Source organism: Dermacentor silvarum, chromosome 2, assembly GCF_013339745.2.
Source record: "Dermacentor silvarum isolate Dsil-2018 chromosome 2, BIME_Dsil_1.4, whole genome shotgun sequence".
Taxonomy (NCBI): Eukaryota; Metazoa; Arthropoda; class Arachnida; order Ixodida; family Ixodidae; genus Dermacentor; species Dermacentor silvarum.
Window position 1 is genome coordinate 57,203,545 of NC_051155.1, and position 15,265 is coordinate 57,218,809.

General features: G+C 45.9%; 1 protein-coding gene across 1 annotated transcript; it reads right to left on the bottom strand.

The window, feature by feature from the left end:
• Window positions 1–37: 37 nt before the first annotated feature.
• On the bottom strand, window positions 38–13,272 carry LOC125943010 (uncharacterized). Its single transcript, XM_049661349.1, has 2 exons — window positions 13,151–13,272; window positions 38–1,397 (listed from the first exon to the last, which is right to left on the bottom strand). The coding sequence occupies exon 2, from the start codon at window positions 1,394–1,396 to the stop codon at window positions 932–934; it is 465 nt and encodes a 154-aa protein (XP_049517306.1). The 5' UTR covers window position 1,397; window positions 13,151–13,272; the 3' UTR covers window positions 38–931.
• Between the last annotated feature and the right edge of the window lie 1,993 nt (window positions 13,273–15,265).

Genomic DNA, 15,265 nt, shown 5'->3' on the forward strand with positions numbered 1-15,265 from the left:
ACGGCAAGAAGAGCAATTTCTCGCGAACCTCGAACGTTACTTTCTTTAGGCGAAGTCATTTATCAGGAAGTAGAGTGTTGCTGTGCGATACACATTCTTGTTATCGACTTCACTTTTGTGCTCAATCGAGTACAACTGCAATGGAAGATGCATATATATTTCCACTTGCAAGTCAGGTCTCCTAACCACTACACCAAGGCAGTTTGTAAAATAACAGATTATACATCTCCTCCAAAGTTGCATCGTAACACGAAAGAATTGTCTGCAGCATACTTGGAAGCTATCACTGCTGAATCAGGGTGTAACATTGAAGAAGCGCAGCGTAAGCATGGAGCATAAAAGACCACAGAACAGCCTAGAGAATTTGTTGGAGCCCAACGCTTGTCACAGAGTTAATATCGCTCATCGTGCGACTGTAAATGGTAACTTACAGCCACATTTGGCGTACTCTCATTGCGCGTCCTCATTTACCGATTTTTCCATGGAGACCAGTCCCGGCGTTTTCGTTCTGCACGTTGATATCGAGCGCTCGTGGTGCCTGCTACTGCACCTTATTCTTCCATGTGCGCGAGAGCGCGAGCGTAATTTTTTTTTCATATCTAATATTTAATGCTTCGCGCCACTCTGGCTTTTAAATCTGCATGAGCGCCAGCCGCATTAGTGTTGTTTCTGAAAGATATTGGTAAAACTGAATTTCTGTTATGGGCTTTGCCGAGATGGAAAAATGTGTGCTTCCTTTCATCACTGGTCACCCCTCTGGCCTTAACGCTATTCAGAACAAGTGCTTCGGCAAATGCTGGCCGCGTGCGCTGCGGCGAAGAAAACGTCTTTCTTGGTACTCATCGAAATGATGAGTACCACAGAACCTTCACAGAACCACAAAAGCGAATCAATCTCCAGGCTCAAATCACCGCTTCCCGGTAATTCTGGGTTACGTGTACTTGTCGAGTCCGTCGCGCAGCGCCTTGACTACGCGTGCGGCCACCTCGGTGAGACTCTCGCCGCCACTCTTCCGCTCAAGCAGGTCCCTCCTCCTGCGCCTTCCGGCCGCCGGCACACCGGCGGCCGCGGCTCCTGGCAGAATCCCAGGCACCAGACCGTGCCCGTAGAGTCCGAAGTGATGGAACTTGAACCACAGTGGGAACACGAGCCACATGACCGAAAAGAGCACGAACAGCGGCAGGGAGGCCACTGCCAGGAGGCCCAGCGGTTCCACCAGGCCCACGCCGGGAAAGTACTCCAGCTCACGACCTCTTCGGGAAAGATGTGGGTAAGGATGCACCGGCCGTCCAGCGCTCGCGGTATCGGTGAAGAGCAGCGCCATCGTTAAAGTGGCCACTGCGAGTGAAGCGGCCAGCTGGAGGCCGTGCCACGTCCGGGAACTGTGCGCCGTCATCCTGCACGACAAGAAAGGCGGCGTTCTGTGACGATGGTGATTGACGTGACATTAGTAATTTCAGGCAGCGTTGGACTCGAAGAGCTGACTTCTTGCGAGGGCTCAAGAACGTCCCTATATTTAGCAGGAAATTTTGAAGACCTTGTTCTTTTTCGGGGTTTTAAACGTGCCATCAGGCGCAATAGTACAGAAATGTCTAATTAAATTTATGACCCCCGGTCAAAACACTACGGCTGCAAAACATTGTAAAAAAGGCCAGTATTCATTTATTGTTGGCAATTAGCAGTTTGTGTCAATGAGCAGCTATGATATTCCTAAGAGATGGCTTGGAGCTGCCCCTGTTTTTAGCTTTGTATAGCGGCGTCGATGTGAAACCATATCTAAAATAAATAGCAGGCGCCATCTCTTGAGCAGATGGAGTAAAATATCACTACTTCATTACGTGTTCAAATTAGCACATAGGTTTCCTCGGCGTTAAGAAAACGTTCGAAGGGCTTCTAAAATGCCTTCATAAGATGTGGAATTATGTACAGTAGCTGTCCTTTATTTTTCAGAGTCGGTCCATCGTTTGTTCATAATGCAAGTTCGAAGCTCTTGGAACAATGAGCATAGAATAAAAAATAAGGAATGCTTGTACGCCAATCTTTAGCATGTACAGTACATATAATCTAGGCTGAGCTGAACAAGACACGGACGGTCCTTTCTAGGGCGGGGGTAAGACGCCGTGAGATAAGGACCATAAAGTATATTAAGGTGGAGAGCTGTCTCAACTGCGAGCTACGTCCCTTCGTGCAGCTGTATTATTATTTTTAGATGCAATTGTGTTGCTAACGTAAGCATTCAATATTCACGGGTCTTCGATTCAGTTTTCGTTAAATCGACTCGGAGATTACATGTCCAGAATATTTCAGCACTTCCCATCTTATCGCATAGGGAAGTCAAAGTTTTCCCGAACTGTACAGCACATCCAAAAGCACTTACTGGTGACATTTGCTCCGAAGTGGCCATTTTCCCACTGCTAGTGTGATCCAATGTTCAACAAGAATATTAAAAACACAAAGAAGCCCCCAGCACACACGGCGCTTATTGGTTTATAATTTAATCCTGTAAATATATTTCGAGCTTTCACTTAGTTCATTGCGAGCAACATGAAGTTGCAAAACAAACTAATTATGTATGTTGGCCGAGTTGGCTAACATTTGATGAAGCCCTTGTAGCGCAATTAGGACAAAGAGAAAGAACAGAAATGCAGACACCAAGGCCGCTAGTGTCTGGTTCTCTGATCTCTGTCCTTGTCCTAATTGCAATACAATCGCTTCTTCGAACTCCCGTTTTCCCTTCTCCCAGTGTAGGGTAGCCAACCGGTCTCAGTCCTGGTTAGCGTCCCTGTCTTTCATTATTCATTTTCTCTCTGTCTCTCTTCGAACTATGTATGTATGTCCGACATTTCCCTATTCTAACAAACATGTCTTGAAGCACACACTCTTAGCAGAAGACGTCACTGCACAGTCTTAACAATTATGGAGAACGACATAATTGTCCCTTGCAGTTCACAACCAGTCATACGTAGTGCAGAAAGTGTTTCGATTCTGATGCAGTAAGCGAAGGGGCGGGGGGGGGGGGGGGGGGGGGGGGGGTATGCAGCAGACTGTTACTGAGGAGCTTAAGTGAATTATGCAATTTCGAAACTCGCACATAAACGTTTGACTCTATACCATAGCTGTGATAGTGAACGTTCCCCGCTTTCTACCCGGAGTGTAAAATGTCCTCAATGCTACGGCTTCATATTAGTTTTTTCCTTCGTATAGAGGCGAATACTACACCGCTAAATAAAACGGGAACGCAGGAAAATGAATTTTAAGGAGCATTTGAATTTCCACCTTCACGCCCGGGAATGGTATTGTGAAATTCATTTGCTCCGTTTAAATAATATGCGTTATATAGGTGCCCTGTCACGCAGTTCATGTAATTGGCGCATCGTTATTTGAGGTAATTGAATGTAAATAGCGTTTCGTTTCTTTCTGTCGGACAGTTAAGAATCCGACATCATTGCGCGTTTTATTTCCGGCAGTTTTACGTCTACGTCGCATCACAGCAGAGTGATACCGTCGAGAGAAAGCGCTGTAGACAAGTCCTCTAAACACGAGCAAGCAACAGACGCAACATACTCAAGTCAGCGGCGCAGACTCGCAGGCTGTTGTTCACTCGAGTGGAAATCCCCCGTCACGCGTTACGCTCATGTCGCGCTCGCGTGGCGGCTTCGCCGGTGCACCAGCCTTCTCGAAGTACGTACGCGTATTCTGATGTACCAAATACACAAACAAAGAAACAGTCACACTCTCTCCGCCGCTTGCGTACGACATAGTCAAGTCACTGTCTGTTACGCGGTGCGCCAGCATAAGATTATGGCGCGAGATGCGACGAAGCTCACGAGTGGGTGGTGGCGGCACCATTGTCATGCAGATGGGTGACCCCTGGAGCGCGACCCACCCGCTGCCGCAAGTGCCAATACTGGGTCGCCGTTTCACTGCTGATCAAGGTCAATGCCGCGCGTGCCCCAATTTGCGGACACGCGACTGGCTTCAAGTACGCACCGTGCAATGATAGCCGCGTCTGAAATGGCGTTTGCGCACAGGGTGGCGCTTGTCGAACCTGCAGAACCTGCGGCTGCGTGGACGCCAGCCATGCGAACCTGGCACGTCAATGCCCGACTACGGGGATGACAGATGTATATACAGCTCTGGTGCACCGCTCGTTGTTTAAAATACCAAAACTAAGTGACAGGCCCGGTATTCTTCGGAGCTGTTGCAGCGCTATATTTTTTTTTAACTGCCGATGCTGCCACAAAAAGTTATCGCCCGACCAAGGCGTACACTTCTGGGCAGATGCATGGCGCATTAACCACCGGGCAGTGAAGACACCAATCTGCGAAAATTTTTCTCTGTACTAGGTGAAAAAGAAACATATACATATACATACTTTGCTTAGGTTGCTAGAGAAGTTCTTGCGTGCCCTGCCATCAGATTATCTATCATTGGTGAAATTAGATCGAATACAACACTGGGAATAAACACTTGAATCTTTCTGGCACCTATCGTTATTGTTCTATGCCGAATAATTTTTAACAGATTATTCATGCGTAGGACTACCAACCTCAATTAAGCTAAATTTACTATAAATATACCAAGCCTAGCCAATACCGTACTTTAAAAAGTAAGTACACGCAATAAAGGGAAGGTCCATAATAATGACGGATTCAAATAACCAACGAAAATATTCCGCAGTAAGGCATTTCTGCATTATTTTCCCAATTTATTGTGCAACGTGCTACAAAATTATGTTTCGCCACGTTTTATTCGAAAAGTGAAATATTGTTGAGGTAGGCAAAAAATTGGGCAGTTTTGCCCCAAGCGCGACGTATTGACAGCGATAACAAGGGAGCTCCTCAGAGGCTGGTCGAAATCGAATAATACGCGTGGGCGACATCTTGGTGTTACAGAGTACTCTAGGTGACCACAGCTGCGCAGCAGAGACAGGGCCCTGGCAGTGGGTATATGGGCACCCCCACACCTCCAACTCCGCGTCGGCGTGAACGCCTCTAGCGGGTGAGAGCACGTCCACATCGGGGATGCAGTCGCTCTGGTAGCGTTGACAGCGCTAGCGCGGTGGAGTGTGAACCGCAGCGCGCAGCGCTTTTAGAAGGTTCCCTTTATTTTTAAGTGCTGGCGTGTGTCCGAGGTGGAGGAGGGAGGGGGGGCAGAGGTATTTTATACAGTGTCTAGTATGTGCATCCCAAATACTGCTGTATTTGGGATGAGTAACACGAGAACAAGGTGAGAAGAGTAGCCAACGTTTCGACAAGTGGACTTGTCTTCTTGAAGGCGACATATGCTCTCCTAGTAAGTGGTTCGTGTGGAAAAGGAAAGGTTGGCGCTATTTTCTGTAGTCCTTGAGGGAGCACGGCTCAGCGCCAAACATGCTCTCCTCGGCACAGTATGTATAGGTAGGATTCTTCTAAAGGGGAGAGAAGGTAAGGCGGGTGGGTGAGGCAACGAGCGAGAGTGTGCTAGCGGCGAGGGTGTAGAATTGAGACGTTTATAAACTGCGCAAGAAAACGAAGACACAAGAACGAAAACACACACGACACCACGAGCGCTCGTGGTGTCGTGTGTGTTTTCCTTCTTGTGTCTTCGTTTTCTTGCGCAGTTTATAAACGTCTAAAAGCTATGAACCAACTAGCCCACCAGAACGTCCTACTGTAGAATTGAAAAGAAATATAATGCTCTACTGATAGTCGGTGGAGGAATTTGAGGCAGCGCCGTGTGTTAGCATGTTGATGTGTCATGGCAGGTTCCTCTTTTCATGCAAGGGGTGGACAAGCGAGGAAGGGGGTCTGCTCCGCTGGAGGTCAGTGAACTATCGTGTCTGACAGGGAGAATAAAAGTAGCGGAGGAAAAATGGTGTTCAGGCGCCCCCCAAAAAAAGGTAAAGCGGGAGGGGGGGTGGGGCGTAGATATAGAGATAAAAGGACGAAAGGATGGAGTGAATGCAAAGGGAGGTTTGAATATTATTAACTATCGAAAAAAAAAAGACCAGCTAAGCAACTCAATGAATAATAACTAAGTGTTGTTGCCTGTGCTTTTCAATTTAGCATAGCCAATAGATGCTAAAGCTCCCTTTGAAACGTTCATGCCCATTGGTTGCAATGTATTGACCTTATGAATGAGGTACGATTCTCTATATTTTCTGTCTCGCGCAGAATGAAAATGACTATAGTATGTAGAGTTTAAGCTCATGAAAGTTATTACGTGATTAGTTGAAATGCTCGGCGACGGCTTTGGGAAGCTTTTTAGCTGTGTCCGCGCGATGTCCGTTTAGCCTGATGTTCATTGATTGTCCCGTTTCACCGATATATTGCTTCTTACAGAAGGAACACTCAAGCATATAAATTACATCGGAGCTAGTGCAAGTAAAGCTAGTTTTCACTTCGTTTGCGTAGCCATTTGCGGTACTTTTAATTTTAAGGTCACTTTGAAGGTGCTTGCAGGTTTTGGACCTGGGGCGTGAACATGCTTATATAACGGGGAATGATGTTGGCGGACTTTTTAATGCACTAACATGTCTTTAAAGTTTCTGTTGCGGCGATAGGTAACCCTTGGTACATCCGGGAACGCTTTTCTCAGACGCTCGTTACTTGATAATATTGGGAGGTATTTTCGTAGGATGTTTATGTTTGGGAGGGCGTTAGAATATTTTGTTATAAAGGCTGGTGGTCTATCATATTTTGGTATAGATTGTTTCTGAGCTAATGCCGACTGCCTCTCTAATCTTGACGCGACGTCAGAAGCCTGGTCGAGAGGAATTTGTGGATGGTTTCATTCCGACAGCGTTACTTTAAGGTCATTTAGGCGGTGGATATAATCGTTGTCGTCGCTACAGATTCTTCTTATTCGTTTCGCTTGCCCGACAAAAATTCCTCGCTTGCAATGTCGCGGATGATGACTGGGATGCACGAGTACTTAGGGCAACTAGACCGGGAGAAAGTTTTATGGACCACCCGCGGTGGCTTAGCGGCTGGGCTGTGGCGCTGCGAAGCACCAGGTCGCGTGATCAAATCCTGGCCACGGCGGCCGCGTTTTGATGGGGGCGATATCCACAAACGCCCGTGTCCGGTGCATTGGGGGCACGTTAACGATCACTTGGTGGCCAAAATAAGTGGTTCAGGGGAAATAATAGGTCCGCTTGATCTTGACATCTTGAAACGTATGCCTGAGCATGTAGTTCGGGCACCTGCAAAATTTTTGCGCGTTTGTAGTCGCGCTACTCTTCAATTAAAATGCGGCGCAGCTAATCAATGAATTACGAGCATTGTTTGAATGATGATTGATTCGTACTGCTCCTTACGGTGTTTTCGTGTTTTTTTTTTCACAATTGGCAGGAAGTTTGGTTGTCTTCAAAGAATTCAAAATTCTGCAGTAAGACTTTGCCGACAACGTTAAACTCAATGAAGAGGCGCGTCCTGCTTACAACCCATATATTTTCCAGGAAGTGTACAAGAAGTCGTGAAGCGGCTCCCATGAACGGTATGAATAGTAATGCGAGCCACGTATGTGTCGCTTGATATATTCTAATATTTATAATGCTTAATGGCAGCCCCCCCCCCCCCCCCCTCCATAACACGGCTGTTTAAAAGGAAGAAACTTGCTCAAGGAAGGGTTCCATGGTTGCCCTTATGATACGGTCATGGCGTTTATCCATGCTTGAAAAGCGTAGTGGTCTGAAACCTCGACGCCAGTCATCGATAGCACCTCTTTCACGTCGAGGACATGGTCTGCTTCGTAGAAGAATTTGCCTTTTGTCTTATTTTCAGCTCTAAAAAAACAATCAGTGCCGTGCTCAGTCAAAAAAAAAGAAATTAGAGACGGTTGGGTTGCGCCAACGACGGGTTATCGTGCGCAATTACACTTTGTTGACATTTTCGTGACGTCGGGAAATACCAAAGCCAAGGAAGCGTACATAGGGGTCGTCACGCAGTCCAAGTACTTGTTGTGCCCCAGTCTGTCACGCAAAGAAGACGCACAGCCAAACGGGTTGTCGATAAGTCCCGCTTGAAGATGGCCGTCGCAGCCGTTCCCAAAGACAGACGTTCCTCGGCCTTGCGATGCTGGTATGCGACGTCCGCAGCTAGTCGGGCTTGTCGCTGTTGATCCGTTTCGGCAGCGCGCTTGGCACGCTTGTGCTATTTGTCGTTCTCCAATCGCTTTTGTCAGTTTCGATTACAGTTTCGATGACACGTTTCAACGCCATGAATTGTATCCTTTGTAGCGGCAGTCGCAACCGCTTGACCACACCTTCTTCGTCGGCCGACTCCAGCTGCTTCTGTCGCCGAGCTCGTTGTTGTTGGCGCACCGATGTGGGCCGGAATTCACAAAAACTTCTTACGCCAGAATTCTTCGTAAGAAAGAATTTTAGCCAATCCGGATGGAAGACATTATTATCTAAGGAGTCTGGACAATGGCAAAAAGCAGTTACGAATAAAAACCTTCGTAAATCTATCCGCTGTTCTTTACACAATTCGAACGACGATGCCGGTTCACTTTCCATATTTATTTCACACATATGCACGCGGGCGTATGTGTGAAAAGAAGAAGAGGCTGTGCACACGAAATGTATGAAGAGGCGGTACACAGGCAGAGGCAAAATGTACGTTGGTAGACTAATAGTGCTTTGGAGATAAAACAGGCCTCAATGAAAAGCGAAGCGCTGCTCGCGATCTCCAATAACATTGGATTGCTGCCGTCCTAGCGTGACCACGGCGCGCACCCGCCAAGGACGACTATACTTCGTTTGAGACATCAGCTGCAACGCTGGGGAGGCTATAGAGATACTTTTTTTGCAGTGGCTGATTTTTGACCGCAATCGTGCGAAACTGGGGCCGAATTCACAAAGCTTTTCCTTAAAAAGTGCTGCTTAACATTGGCCAGCCGCCTTCGGTAATGATATATCCAACACCATGATTGGCTAATGCCTGGTTTTACGAACAGTTTTAGCCAAAGAACGTTATTGTGAATTCCGTCCCTACTTTTTATATAACCTCACTGTATTGAATGAAAGAAGTACTATGATTGGTAAATAATGTATGCGCAATTGATTGATCATGTGTATACGATTTGAACTGTTCTAACAAAAGCTATAATATATTTGTAGACAAGTACACAGAGGTGATGGCCACTGCCTCCACCACTCATTGTATGCACAGTAGACAAAATCCCGCGAGATCCTTGGGTAACGGGTGCGCTCTTGCGTTCTAATAATACAACATATAATATGCACAGAAAATTGAAAATGCAACCTTATAACACTTTCTTGAAGGAAAGATACTTTAGGTATTCGCAAACTCTAAATAGAACATTTTATGCAGTGAACAAACTTTATTTCAGCAGTCGCATTCAACAGAACGGGAACGATTCGAAAAATGAAAAACTGCAGCCTTCTCACTCAATTTTTGGGCGAGCCATAAAGCAACATACCTCAGAAAAAAAATAATTTAGAGAGACGCGGCATACACCATACCCGAAGCTCTCTCTAATGCATTTAGTACCTCTTTTTTGTCCCCCGGATAAAGATTTTAATGCAACGCACATTACCCGTACAAATTCTTCTTTTTACCGTTACCCTGCAAATTTGCGTTATGTGGCTTCAGTTATTTCGAGTTTGCGAAACACAGCCTCTAGCATTGACACGGTCTCGGCGCATATCGTTAAGCTTGTCACAGATTTCGTTTCACAAGTTCTCGCGCATATCGTCAATATTATATTTGTCATGGGTGTGTTTCCAGCACGAATGAAAAAAATGCAAAGGATGTTGCCACTTTGCAAGTCAAAGAACAAGCACAGTGTAGAAACTATCGTATAATTTTGGTGCTACCGTTCTTCAGCAAAATACATGAAAAGATATTCGCGAGGCGCCCTAATGACTATTTGGACAAACTCTACATTCCTTCTCGGCCCCATCTTCCCGCAAAAACTGCTGTCTCAAGATTTGCGGACCTAATTGGAAAATAAATAGACAGAGATTATCTACAGGCGGGCTTGTGCATAGGATTTGCGAAACCTAGGAACTAAAAAATGACAGCTCGATGCGTTCCCAACAGTGTAAAGCATTAATGTTGTCAAGGCGAGTTTTTCATGAACTATTTGATGCATGACGCAGGCGAGACTGTATGTTGTCAAATCGTAAGCGTTGAGTATGTGCAGGGTTTTAAATAAATCTTCACTTTTAACCTAAACAGGGTCGCTGGTAATCCGTCCCCATATGAATGTTGTGGCCCCATGATTTTTTTATTTATGTCAGGCGTTGCTTGCATCCTTTATTTTTTTCACGTTAGTTTCTTTCAGCTGATATGTTGCAAGTCACCCTGATCATTCGCTGCACCTGGATGTGGGTTCCCTTAGTGTCGCTACGTTTCAAAACACAGTAACTTGACCTGCAGATCACTCTACCTCATACCAAACAAATGCTTCATGACTGACATCGCCATGAATGTGCGCTTGAAATATATTTTTTAGCTAGGTAAGATCGAGGCATTCAGTAGAAGCTTATCGACATCTGCTTTCTAGATATGGTGGTTCTTGGAAAGCAGAGCCCATTCAATGATAACATGTCCTTTCGTCTTTCCAATTTGGGCATTGCCACCGTTGTGTGTGCCACTGTTTCCTAATGCACAACCCGTATCACAATAAAGTGTGGTCATCAGCATTTACATTTCTTTCTCATATATTTTAAACAATAACTTGGTCGACAAGGTCTAGCTTATTTACGTCAACCTTCACTTGGTCATGTACGTTCTTGCTTTTTTTGTTCCCTCATTCTGCGGTGTCTTTTTTGTCCCTGTTCCCGTTCTTTATAGCGCGTAGCATGTTGGCGCCTACGTCTACTGAATTCTGTACGTTTTATTAAATATCTTCTTCTCGCTTCTTCTAAATAGTCTCAAATATTTCATTATCTGTGCTTCGTACACTTATACCTATCAATGGTGGAGCGTAACCTGAGCCCAGCAACTTTTTCTGCTATTGTTTTTTTTTTGGTCTGCAAGTAAGGCAGCATATGTCAATTATTCTTTTCCTGAGAAATCACTTTCTTAAAAGAGACGGGCATTGGAATTCGTACTTTAACGAGCGAACGAGAAATAGGAAATGTAGAATGTCGGGTACTGCCACTTTTTGTCCCTGTGCCCAGTACTGTCGGGAACCTTCGGTGTCATTAGCTGATTGCGGGTTGGGGTTTTTAGATGCTACTGTGTGACCTCAACTTATCCATGGTTGGATGGCCAATCAGATGTATTCATTTTTCCTCTGTATATATGTTATTTTCACCCATTAAACATTCAGTAGCGAGTCCGCGCATGTCTTGTCTGCCTCGTCCTTGTCCGTGTGGGTTAGCGCAATTAAAATATACCATACTGCCACTTAAGATTCAGGAGATGCACGTGGATTCGACATCATGCTTGCTAGCGCCGGCTATTGGCAGGGCATTTGGCAGTGCCCATGACATGCTTTTTGCTTCAAAGATAGTGCCTGACTTTGCCATTACACGAATTTTACTACACATAAAGCAAAATAGAAGCGTTGCTTTCACATAATTTGATGCGCCGAAATCACTATGGACGGCGAAGCGATGAAGACATTAACTGTAATTCAAAGTCAACACTCACGTGGACGAAGAAGGTTCCATTAGGCATACTGAGCAGAACCAGTGGTATTTCCTTGCCCCAAAACTATGCAACTGCGTATACCAGCCTGTGTTTCTACTGTTCATGCTGATGCCTGTTTTTACGCCACCTCAATTTCGTGTGGACAATATAAATCCGCTGTAACTTTCGAGCGTATTGCTCCTGGCTGAATACAGTCGTCGACCTCTTTGCTTTTTATGATTTTGTTTCCTGCAAGATTAGAACAATTTCTCTCAGTGGTTACCCGTGCAATTTTTCTGCTCATTGCATTGTTGCATACGCATTTAAAAAGCCGACTGGTAAAGCGTACTGCGTTGACACGGTTTGCAATGCAGAAGAGTGGAAATAGTCTACTTACTTTTTACTTGCCCCTAATTTTAACTCCCCGCCCATTCACGCTATGTAATGCAGATAATTTTCAAACATGTTCAAGAAGCGTGACGCTGTGTAGGTGTACCCACGATTACGATGCCTGAGCAACCGCAGGCAAACTGTGCTGAGCACATATTTTGGATGCTACAAGGTAACGAGCTGTTAAGGTGTGAGAGATGTCAAGTGAGCAGATATTCGCTCAGTATTTCATTTCACACCATCTTGGCGTTTTTTATCCGCTGCGGTGGTGAAGCTATAGGACTCTTCGATGGTTTGAACAGGTTGCAAAGATATATTGCGTACTTGAATCGCCAATTGCCGCACTAATAAACTACTGATTTGTTCTTCTCGGTAAACGCCAATGTATAATTTTCTAAAGCTAGACAGCAAAATAATTTTTTCAGCCAATGAAGCTTTTTTGGGGTCTATGATTTCGAACCAAAATATTTGCGCGCACATATCTCGGTATTTAAAGCATATTTATGAGACACACGCGTGTAGTTCTGCACGCATGTGAAAATGTACGGGATGTTCGTGGCATTTTCACTTCTGACTAACTCCTTTCTGGTTGAATAAATCTAATAGCATACTCTCTTTTCAAGCATTCACAGCATATTCACTTTTCATTCATTTGGAAGCAGAAACTTCTTAGATTTCGTAGACGTACAATCGGAGAGACGGACTTCATAAAACATCAGATTCTGCTTCCCGCGTCGTGACTACCTTCTAGATTGTAAGGTTTTACGTACCACAACAACGATACGATTATCACCCACGCCATATTGGGGTACTGAGGATTAATTTTTACCACATGTGGTTCCTTAACGTGCGGTACATGGAGTTTTTGCATTTCGCCCCCATCGACATGCGGTCCCCGTGGCCCCGGCTTATCAGTGAAACGCCAAAGTCACTGCGGCGTACGCGACCGCGGGTTCACGCAGTGAATTTCAGGTAACATCAACCCGGATGGCTGACAATTCTTACGGAAAACGATTGCTTCGTGAATTATTCACGGGTACGCTTATCTAAAATTAGCTCAGCCTAAAGACATGCATCAGTACAATTTGATCGCTCTATGATAAGTCATAAGGCTAGCAGCCTCCTCCGTTCTGATGCGCCAGTCGTCTACGTGGCAAGCACTCCCATGTTACCTCAAATCCGTCTTCCTCCAAGGGCAATCAGCGAGAAGACGAGAAAGTGGGAACACTTATAGTCCAGGTACCGCTTAGTCCTTCTGGCTTCACTCTGGATGCACGTCTGACCGAAATGCCCGCACACGTTCTCTCATCGGTGATCCGCTGGCCTCCCGTAGTTCTTATACCACGAAGGGAAAGGGGAGTGGGCGGGATCGATGGGCGAGGGCAGATTGCGCTTGTTTGCGCGCGTCCCATATGAACGACGCCATGGCTCTTGTGCCGATACATCCACGGCGGCGCGACTACCGCTGGCGTGTGCTCTGCTGGCACGGAACGGCCCAACAGAGCGAGGAACGCCAGCGCGTCTCGGCAAGGCGATGTCAATGGCATGGGCGACGACAACGGCGTGCGACGGAGGCTGATGCGCAGCCGAGATCCGGACCCCGCAATGCAAACACGGGGCTATGTGGGACGCTGGGCCGCACGCACCAATGCCCGTTTCTCTTCTTCTCCGTCAACGACTCATTTCGAAGCTCTTTTGAGCCATACGGCGCGGTGTTCGCCGCGCGAGAGAGAGAGAGCCCCCTCCTTAGCTGTCTAGTTCGCCTAAGGAGAGTTCAGAGCTTGTTCCAATTCGTTCCGCCGGGAATTTGCGTCTGAAAGCTGGTGGCGCAGACACGCGCTGAGATGGGGATTGTCGACGGGAGAATGGCATGGCAGAGACGCTCCTCCAACATACGGGTGTGAAGCAGCCCTGCTGCGAGAGAATGCGATGAAGCGCTGCCGCTTTCGTCGTCCGTTTCGTTCGTGCCAGATTCTGGGAATTATACACCACGACGCGTAAGGTGTGAGCGCCTCTGTTACTGGATACCATCAACATTGCAGAGGCTTTTCTCTTTCGTGGCACGTGTACTGCTCGGCGATTTTGGCTACGGGGCACTGAGACGTCGCCTCGTCTGCATCGGCGTATGGCTAACTAGAGCACTAAGTTGCCGACTGCCGCGACACACATATCCTGGAAGGCACCAGGTGACTCTGAAAGAACAGCGCGCCTGTTGCGTAATTCTGGAGACATGCTGCTCTCTTAGAGACTTTCTTGAAATTATCTGGCTGCGTAATTCCGTAGAAAATGATTTGAACCGGACCATTGTTGGCGTTTCATTTTGCACCTACTTTCTGCAACGGCTCCTCTCCCTCTGATTAGGGACCGTGAGGCGGCGGAGAAGAACGAAGCGATAGCATATGTCAAGAAGCACCGCACTTCCACAATTTTTAGTTTTGCATTACCAACAGCTCACCTGCACTTTCCATTCTGACTAATGTAAGCAGTCGACATTGAACACTGTACAGGCAAAACATGATATCATGTTCACGAAAAGATTCTTCAGCGGCTGTTGTAAAGCGCATAAACCAATAATTTATTTAAAGCACAGGGAACACAGATATTTTGAAGTACATCTGCTGAAATCCGTGAGAAATCAAATTACAATGAGAAATTTATATTTGATATAGGTATGCGTTCGATTATATTGCCTGGATAAGGCAAATAAAGTTCAGTGCGTGCGTAATGCGACTCCATGCTTCGCTAGTAAACACGACCAAAGAATCATAGGCGACGCCTCACTGAGAGCAATGTAATTACGATGTGATTTAGGGAACACTTGTTTGGCTGATGAATTCAATCAGTATCATTATTATAATCAATCACCAGGTATCTCGGTACGTCCGGCATCGTAGCCTCATTTTCACACTCAGTATTGAGGAAAAAAATATATTAGTGTGATGATGAGTTTCGAACACTGCTGTGCCAGTGCAGTCCGATGCCCTACAAGTACAAGCCAAAGAATCGTTTCTTCTTTTTTTTTTGTTCATTTTTTGTTCAAGTCATTTACCATTATGATTGCAAAACGTTCTGCGTGTGCAGGAACTCCTTAAGTATTTGGAACACTAGATGGAATGGAATGGAAAAACTTTATTGAGGTCCTTTGTAACGTGCACTAGCACCAGATGGCCATATCCAATTAGAGGAACGCAAGCGCAAAAAAAGTGCAATCCTACAAATCAACCACTCATTACAATCAAAGCCAGAAAGAACATAAAGTTGAACACCTAACGTAAAGCAAATACAAA